At 43.0% G+C, this 9,560-nt stretch overlaps 1 protein-coding gene across 1 annotated transcript; it reads left to right on the top strand.

The window, feature by feature from the left end:
- The first annotated feature begins 456 nt into the window (after positions 1–456).
- Positions 457–8,477, top strand: fbxo33 (F-box protein 33). Its single transcript, XM_079370352.1, has 6 exons — positions 457–1,743; positions 3,718–3,828; positions 6,156–6,316; positions 6,423–6,631; positions 7,511–7,808; positions 8,044–8,477. The coding sequence occupies exons 1-6, from the start codon at positions 1,289–1,291 to the stop codon at positions 8,307–8,309; spliced, it is 1,500 nt and encodes a 499-aa protein (XP_079226478.1). The 5' UTR covers positions 457–1,288; the 3' UTR covers positions 8,310–8,477.
- The last annotated feature ends 1,083 nt before the right edge of the window (positions 8,478–9,560 follow it).

Raw genomic sequence — 9,560 nt, 5'->3', positions numbered from 1 at the left:
AGTCAATACATGAGATTTTACTTTGGTCAAAATTGTGCTTATTACATCAAAGCTGTTTAATAATTATTTTTATTGGACAGTGTTGTTCATGAACATTTATTGGGCTATATTAGAAACTACTGACCAGTAACTTTTAGATTTTTACGCTACCTGCTGCATAAAATCCACTTTAATTTACATTGATAATGAGAACTCTAACTGGGTGTCACCAACATGACCATTACTAGTCCATTTAAATCAAATTATGACAGATTTTCTCGTTTCTTTAGGTTTAATAACAGACTAAACTGATCAAAATACAATGTCAGTGTGGTTCACAACAAAAGATGGACAATAACTGAATGGTTTTAACATGAATTCCATCTCATCTCATCTATCCATCCATCCATCCATCCTGTTGTCGCTTAAAGTCCCAATGCGGACCATATGGAAGCTGTTCTGGAAGCTGGAGAGGCGCAGACCACTTTCTGATTCGGCCTACTGCTGAGTTTCCCTTCAACAAGGCACCGAGCCCTGAACTACTCTGGTGCGCTTCCTGCTGAGATCAGCAGCCCAACTCTGACATCTCTCCACTAATGAATGTCCACAGGTCCTGTTTGTGCATGCGTGTGATTCGGGCACACGTGTGTGAGAAGCATGTCTTTAAAATAATAGAGAGTAAAACCAGGACGTCTCCTCAGGAATTAATACAATATATATAAAAATAGTAATAGTTGTTTGATTTCAAGATACAGTTAATTAAGATAATTCCTTTAGCTCAACCTCTTTTTTTGAGGGGGCGTGAACTAAGGGGGTGTTGCGCATTATGTCTATGGTGTTACGTCTGCTTAAATCCAAAATAATGATCACGTGTTGTCTTGAGCTTTACGCAGCAAGAGAAACAGCACCATCTACTGGACAACGGCGGTATGGCGAAAATAACAACACCTCGGGGCTGAACCATTCATTTGACAACGAAGCGATACATTCACAAAAACCCCGAAAAACATCGATTGAAAATAACAGTAAAGCCCTAACATGGTTGAGTAAATACAAACATTTATTGTAACAGGTAGATAAGGGCAAGTCTCCCGCGAACGAATGTTTCTTTATTATTTAAAGGGATTGTTTTGTACCCCGAGCATTGAGAAGGAGTGGTTCGGTCCAATAGTATTGAAGGGAGAGCTGAAAACGGTTTGTTTTCACCGAGAGGGGTGGACGCTGCTGCAGCACCAGGTTTTAGAAACGGTCTTAACATTTGTTTTATATACGTGATTGGTTTTTCGAACAACAGCTCTCTTAGCTCGCCATGGCTCTGTGCGGGGGTGTCGGAGCCATGGCTTTACCTAGCGAGCTTATCGTTCACATATTCTCCTTCCTCTCCGACCGAGACAAGCTCCGGGCCTCGGCTGTGTGTTCGCGCTGGAGGGAGTGTCTCTTCTACCCGGCGCTGTGGACCGAGCTTAAGCTGCGGGTAGGTGGTGGAAGTTTGAACGGTGGTGGCGGCGGCGGGTCCTGCTCCGAGGACACCCCGAAACTGGAATTCCTCATGCGGAAGTTCGGCTCCTTCGTGCGGGAACTGCAGCTCGAACTTGCCCCGGTCGAAGGCTACCTCTCTCCTCTCAGCAACGACTCGTCGTCCACCAGGATGGACCAGGCTCCCGGTCCCGATAACGACCCGCAGCTCTCCGAACGATGGAGAGACGCCATGGCCACCTACTTGGACCAGGTGCTGTGTGTGTTCAGCAGCATCCGCAACAACAGGTACCCTCTAATACTTATCGCTCCAGAAGATCATGCGGTGCGTTTTTGTTTTTTGTTCATCATTGTCATGGATACCACTGTTAAACATTCGTTGCGATTTCACATCATTGTTTGCGTCGCAGTAAGCTAGCAGCTCGCGTTAGCTTAGTTAGCTATAAACAAACCGACATTAGCAGTTACGTAATCAGGTCATGTCTTTGCAAGGGAGACTGTTATATTACTGCACGTTATCCTCACGATCCCACAGAGGTTTTACACTCTTTAGTTACTCAAATATGATTTGTAAAATCTAAACATGATTTCACAAAGCATTTCTAAAAATGCTGAACGCCGATCTGCGTTTCTTTTGTTTCTATTTTCCGTTTTATTCTGGTGTTTTCAGACCAGCAGGTACAATGCAGCACAGGGAAGGCTTTGTTGGCTCTGACATGCTTATACCAGCACTGACAAACACACATGTAGCTCTGGTTTACTGTAAGGGGTGAAGGATCACATTCAGTCCCTTGGTAATAATATCTACTCTGGTGTTTTACTGTCCTGTAAAACTTGAAACGTTGGTTTCTACATCCTGATGGTTCAGCAGAAGTTCTCTGTGTTATACCTTCTCCTACATTCTCTATTATTCTCAACAGGGCTTTTGTGGTATTGATAGAGCAGCCATCCAATGCTGTGCTGCTCATGTCTTGTTGTGCTGAGGGGGCTAAAACCTTTTTTCTGTTTCACACTTCATGTCGGTGTGCAGTTTCAAACCGACTCTTTACAGACAGCCGTCCAATGATGCTCCAACTTCAACATTAAATGCTTTCATAATTGATAACATACTGTAGAAGCTTCAGTTTTTAATGAGTTTTTAAGTGCTTAATGTTGTGTCACTCTGCAAGGTAGAACATTTGATCTCAACTTTATTCATGTCTTGATCGAATAATTTTGGATCTACCTTGAGCTGATGCTCCATCAGGATACCGAACGTTAGGTTTTTAATCACCAAACATTGATCCGATACGCTTGTTTCTGGTTGATATTCAAAACAATGACAAATCATTGTTTCTTTACGAGCAGTGTCACACACTCATGTGTACTGTAGCTGCACATGAGACGCTGATGGTTTCACTGTCGAGGCTTAACTCTCAGCTGATTTACAGTACAGCAAGCGGGCTGTGAGACCTTTGACCTCCACACTAAATGTGAACTTGTTTTAAATGGAGACTATTGGTGTAGCAGTTCAAGCACTGGTATGATTTAAAAACATGTTAGTCACACAGGATAAATGAGCTGCTTTAACTAAGTCAAACTATTTGTCGCCTCTGCTCCATAACAATAGTCTACACAGCGTGTTTCACCACCATGAACGTATCATGGCCCTTTCTGGCAACTACAGTTTTCGAAGGGCCAAGAACAAGTAGTTTCAGGGAATTTAGAAGACGAGGTCAAACCCGAAATGGTTGTGATTAGTGTCAGACATGGGTAATGGTTAAACTTCAGCTTAGACTCGCTAACGTTCCAGGTACACAGATGACATGAGGAAGGACTTTTGCACATATTGACAAAGCAAACGGAAGACACGGGAGCCGTCCTTTTAAGAGCATTGTTTTATGGCTAAATGTGGTTCTCAGCCAAGTCCGTCTTTAAACAACACAAACAGGAGAGTAATGGGGAGTCATGATGTTTGCTGTGTAAATGTTTGAGTAAGAGCAGGAACCTGAAAGTGTTAATTTTAAGGACAAAATCAGGTCATGTAATTTATTTATGAACTACAAATCAGTTTTTGTTTCCTTTTGTCCACTCCTCTTCTCACCAAGGTTTGAGATTGAAGTACAGAAGCTTAAAGAACAACAGTTCATGTGTGTGATTGTATTGCTTTCCTGTCCGTCAGCTCTGTAAGAAAAACGCTGTTTTGAAAGCACTCCTCAAATACTATTACATTTTGTGCTCTTCTCCGTTTCACACTTGCCCCCTCTCTCTCTTTTTCCCCAGAAACCTGCAGAAGCTGAGTCTCTACGGGGACACCTGTATTCTCCAGCAAGAGGGACTATTGGACACCTCCAACCTGCACCAAATTCACCAGGGGGACAAGAAGATTAACGAGTAAGCGTGAGCACGGCACCGTCGATCTTCTTTCACCGCTGGCTGTCAAAAACTCCTTAGATTTGCTGATAGTTCCTTTCCATAGGGCTGTTCCTGGCGTGGAAGATAAAATGCACGTCATAAAGAACTGCAGCGTGGTTATACGTTTTTGATTCCCCTTTGGCTGTGCCAGACTATTATTTGAAACATGTTAAGTATTGGCATGTGTTTGTAAATGCAAAGAGCACCTGAGGTTTCAGAAATAGTCAACTAGTTCACAAAATGATGATTGATTGATTATTCTTTATTATCCCCGGGGGGGAATTCATTTTACAGCAGCCATTGGCACAGCCAACACATAAATAAAATGAACAATAAGTAAAATAAGACGTATACAAAGAGAAGAAAAGAAATAACCCAATTAACCCATAGATGTCATCATGGAAAGTTACAAATTGCAAGGTTTAGAGCTGGTTCAAATATTTAACGGCTAATGGTACAAATGATTTTATATACCGGTTTGACTTTGCTTTCCTAGAGAAGGCAAACCTTCTCCCTGATGGTAGAGGCCGAAACTCTGCGTGGAGAGGGTGAAGAGGGTCTGCCAAAATGGCGTTTGCCCTCCGGACACGCCTAACCTGGTAGACCTGCCTCAGATCATTAAGACTGACACCGACAATCTTTCGGCACTGTTTAACAATGCTTCCCAGCCTATTTTTGTTAAGATAGATAGATAGATTCAATATCTAAATATCTTCTAAAATCTAAATCAATAATACGACCACAGTCACTCTATTATTGTTAGAAGTCAACCAGTCCTGGGAGACATTCAGCTTTACGTCTGATGTTACCACTTAATGTTTCACTACATGCACAGTGGTGTGCAAAGCATTGAGCAGCCGTCCTCAAAATGCCTTAACAATGAATATTGACTTTTGTTTGTTTACAGTTTTACACACTAAAAGAGGAAAAGGTCTCCGTTTCCCAGTCTGGGAAAGTTGTTTTTGTTGCTTTTGCAAACACTGATTGCTAAGGCCCAGGCCCATGTGATTTACTTGTTGGAGCTTTAATGAGTCAGGTGAATATGATTTCAGGGTTGACAAACTAATTCTGAACTTATTCCATGCCTATTAAAGTAAATCTCCGATGTGGCAGCTGTGCTGTCTGCAATTAACTACCATGGGTTCCTGTGAACGTTTGTTCGAAAGATGTCAGATCTCTTTCCTAAAAAGAACTCTTGGGGGGAAAAAAACAACTAACGCTTCAAACAGATTTTTATTTCTTCTGTTGGCGTCCTCTTCACAAAATGTAGTTTAAAGGAAAGAGATGAGGTCAAGATCTGGAGGACCAAGAAAACATTCTTTCACCAACAAAGACCTACAGGGTCGAGAAAAAGAGGCCCTCTCTGCAGCATCAACACATAAAAGAAGTGAAGAAGGGATTCTACTATGAGAGGCTAAAGTTCAAAGATTAGTAAAGACATTAGAGATCGAGAGAGTCAGGACAGACGAACGTTACAGGCAGCATTCATTCATGACTCCTTGAGGGACTGTGCAGTAAATCGATGATGTAGGGAAGTGCATTAGAATTAATGATGTCATATATGTGCAAGTGTAATGTTCCATGTATATAGACGTTTGTGTTGTGCTATATGTGACACTCTCTCGTGTCCAAACTGAATTTCTCACAAGAGACACAATAAAAGCTACTAACTAATTTGTCTTGTGTCTAGATACACAACGAGAGAACATTCTGTGGTGGAACTACCTGTAGCTGTCTAGAGGAAGTGTTTGCAAGCAGTTTCTTTTTTTTCAGAATTTACATTTAAATGAAAACCACACTAAAGTAGTTTTGTAAACATGAACAATCTAAACATTTTTCTGGGAGGATTTTCGTCTTCACAGCTTTTAGTGTGGGTCTGTTTTGCAACCCAGTGGTAGATAGGTGGGTGGCACGACATGAAAATGCTGCACCAACTCACACCCCCCCATATCTGTCTTTAAGCAGAGCGTGTACGGAGTGATACTGGGGGAGGGGAGGCAGGAGTAGGTTTGTTTAAATATAATGAGCCATGAATGAGTGTATTTCATGTCTAATATATGAGAGCACCAAGATGTTTATTTTTGCATCTTCTGTGACATTAATGTTTCTCGTCATGTCTCTCTCCACAAATGTTCAAGCTGTTCTTTCTACTCTGGGCTTTATCTCTTGAGGGATACTTGTCTTAAACTTCCTCTGTGATTACTCAAATGTAACCTTGAGAAAAGTGTTTTCATGCTGGCAAAGGAGCTGCAGCTAATTCTCTCCTCCCCTCTTTCTTTATCGTCCCCTCCCCCTGTGCTCTACAGAATCCAGCAGTTGTTCATGGAGATGTTATCCAACAGCAGGCAGCTGCGCTGGTTGTCCTGCAGCTTCATGCTTGGTCTGCTGACCCCTTGCTCTTTAGCCTGCCTCTCAAATCCTTCAGCGGAGACCCTGAAGCACCTCAGTTTACTGGACCACCAGCTGGGTATGTGTTGTCTGTGCTTTTTTTTTTTCTTCCTTAAATTATCCAATTTAAAAACACTCGCGTGACATCAGTTTGATCTATGTCACTCCTCCTGAATTTTCCTCAGGACCCCTCATCTCGCCATCAGAGCTGGATCGTCTGTCTAATCTTAATTCTATGGCTCTGGATTTCTCTGATTTTACATCTGAGCTTTGTGGTCTGCTGGCATCACCTCGTCGTGTTCCACTGCATCGCCTGTCTCTGCTGCTCAACGGCGCCGCCCTGGAGTTCAAACCATTAGAAGGGACTGCAACAGAGGACGATTGGAAGGCGCTGGTAAGGCAATAGACGGGAAAAGTGATGACGTATTTTTGTAGGGCAACCCGGAAGTAGCTTTGAAGGAGCATTCTCCTATGGGATTTTTGCATTGGATCTTTCCAGAAGATAAGCTTTGTGTCAAACACACATTTCTGATGCGTAGCTGTTTAGTTCAGCGGGATAATCTTCACAAATGAACATCATTTATATGAAGTTTGAAGAGTTAATGCAGGCAACAGAAGTAAAAAGCTAACGTTATGCTCTAGCAAACTACACTGCGGTTGGTTTATAATTACATCACGACCGTTATGCTTCATCGATCTAATCAGCGTTTTGACAAGCTAGCAAAACCGCTGCTTAATAAGTTGTTTATTAGCCTAATATTTGCAAGAGCACTGAAAAACATGATTAAAGGCTGTAAGGAGGATCAGTGAGAGAGTTCCCGACGTGATGACTTTTAATGTCTCCATGACAACCACTGCAGACTCATTTAGCGACTTGTTAGCAACCGCTGATTAAAGTACGGTACATGGAAAAACTTTAAAACTCACAAGTCTGGGTCTAAGCTAACGTAGTTTTTCTCATCTAACAAAACGTCAACATCTCTTCAGCTTGTGTTAACCACAGACCTTATTTCAGGCGTCTAACCACAAACCCATTCAAAATCCCCATTGACTTTTTAGAATTTGCAACCCATGGTGCTAAAATGCTAACTCACTTCCTGGTTTTAGCACTCATTCCTGTGCCCCTCTATGGCTATTGTTGTTTTTCAACTGTCCAAACTGGAAAAAGATCTCAGACCTCGTAGGTGATGGCCTTATGGGAAGGTTTGATATGTAGTAATAAAACAGAGTATAAGTATGTTCAAGTCTCGACACATCCCCTGATCCTCCCCAGGTCCGTGTGAGTGCCAACCTGCGAGTGTACATGATGGCCCTGGAGGTGGACAGCTCAGAGCTCCTCAGAGTCCTAAAGCCCAGCCTTCCTCTGGAGCGCCTCCACCTCGACAGTTACAGCACACTGGTGTCAGATGCTACCCTGGAGCTCATCTCTCAGCAGTACAACAAAACGCTGACTCACTTCATGCTCCTGAGGGATGACCCTGACTTCCCCGACCTCAGTGTCAATCGGAACGAAGACCCGTTGGTCCTCTTGGCTTGGAGATGTACCCAGCTGGCTGTATTGGTGATACACGGTGAGTTTAGCTTGTTGTTTCCTTTTATAGATGATTTTGAGTTTGTTCTGAGCTTTGCCAGCTTTGTGATAGCTATCAAAAATAAAGTTAGTTTGCTAAATAAATCTGTATACTCATCATGTCCAGCAACATCTTTCACACTCAACATTAAATGTGAAACTGTAAATTGGATTACAGTTTTTCTTAGTATCAGTCAGATAAGTCCCACCTGTCTTACTCATCCCTCTCTTTTTAGGTTACACTGTTTGGTCCCATAACTTGGTGGCCATCTCTCGGCTGCGGGGTTCCAGTCTTCGCGTCCTTACCGTCTCTGAGGAGAGCATTGACTTCGATCCGGATCAGTCTGTGTGCATGGAGGGCGACCCCGTCCACAACCTGGTCAAGGAGGTTTCTCTGGGCCTGAGCCGTGTCTGGCATCCCTGCCTGGACTCCAGCCTGGTTTTGTCCGAGCCCACCCAGCACTTCCACCGCGAGCTGCAGGCCTTTAGCATGGGCATGTAGGCAGGGATGGCACATCCAACACATCACTGCTTAAAGTGCATCAAGACCAGGCCAAACCGACCAAGTCCAGGTCAGCTAAGACCTCTTAAACCAAACCAAAAGCAGAGCTGAGCGAGAAACTTAAACTGGATCTTTAAACAATCTCTTAATTACATTTATGTGAACTGATGTGAGCTGATGGTTTTTATTTAACTTTTATTTTTTTCTGTGTTTTTCTCACAGAGGTTTTAGCCAACTATCAAATCCAACTTCTTTCCAAATGATCCCCTATTTACCTGCTTTGCCTCTTAATTATCCAGTTAGCCATATTTAACATCATCCTTATAACTCGATATGCTTGCTCTAAGTTGTACCAATCTGTGATAATGGACAACAGGCGAGTCTTGCGTGACAGCCATTTTTAAATTTGTTTGTGCAAATGGGGCCCCTCGGCTGCTTGTTATTTCATCTTGTCTGACATGGCCCGGTCTGGCCTGGCCCGGTCTGGTCTGGTCTGGTCTTGATCTGAACCTTTTCAGAGCTCGGTGTCTCTTCTTCACATTAATAACCTCCAGAGCCTCTCTATGATACCTTTCTTTTTCTTTGACAGTTCTCTCCTCCTGCTCCATGTATGATCTTGTTTTTCCCTCTGTGATAGTTCCCTTGCCTGTAAAGGCTTTGTGTGTATTTAAATACAGATATATTATCCTGCTCACAGCTAGAACAGGGCAGGCAGGCGTCTTGAGAGAGAGAGAGAGAGAGACCGGTGAGGTGGGAAAGTGTGTTCAAGCCTCTAGCTTTGTTTGTTTTTGTTTTTTCTTTTTTTTCTTTTGCTCTTTGTCGGTCTGTCTGGAGTGGGGGAATCTCCACAGTGATGTGGCTGATTGAGCAGGTGCTATTTTTAACAGCAGCCGTGTCAGTACTTTGTCTCAGAGTTACGATCATTGTGAAGTGGCGTTTTGAAGCCAAATGGTTTTTATTTAAACATCCTAATGATGGTGTCACGGAGAATATTGTTACATGCTTGCAGCAAACACACTTCCCACCTCGCTCACTTCGCGGGGAAACCTCATCAGCAGATTAAATAGGGAGTCTGTCTTCCGAATGACATTCAGAGCCAACCTGTCAGAGTCAACCTGACACATGAGCCCATCGTCGCAAGCCCATTGTAAATCTTGGCCTCTTCTTTTCTTTAGTCGGGATGAATTTAGCTGACTTTGATCTGACTTAGAAGTTGGAACTTTTTGACTTAGCACGAACAGCTCCAGATGC

This window comes from Symphodus melops (assembly GCF_947650265.1).
Source record: "Symphodus melops genome assembly, chromosome: 19".
In the NCBI taxonomy this organism is placed as follows: Eukaryota; Metazoa; Chordata; class Actinopteri; order Labriformes; family Labridae; genus Symphodus; species Symphodus melops.
The sequence above is the reverse complement of the archived record's forward strand: the minus strand, read 5'-3'. Positions and strand labels throughout refer to the sequence as shown.

Bases quoted from the DNA above. Each gene is read 5' to 3' on its own strand.
- fbxo33 (XM_079370352.1), top strand. From the start codon at position 1,289: ATGGCTCTGTGCGGGGGTGTCGGAGCCATGGCTTTACCTAGCGAGCTT. The intron at 1,744-3,717 runs GTACCCTCTAAT...CTTTTTCCCCAG, and splicing joins AGCAGCATCCGCAACAACAG to AAACCTGCAGAAGCTGAGTC. The intron at 6,317-6,422 runs GTATGTGTTGTC...AATTTTCCTCAG, and splicing joins TTTACTGGACCACCAGCTGG to GACCCCTCATCTCGCCATCA.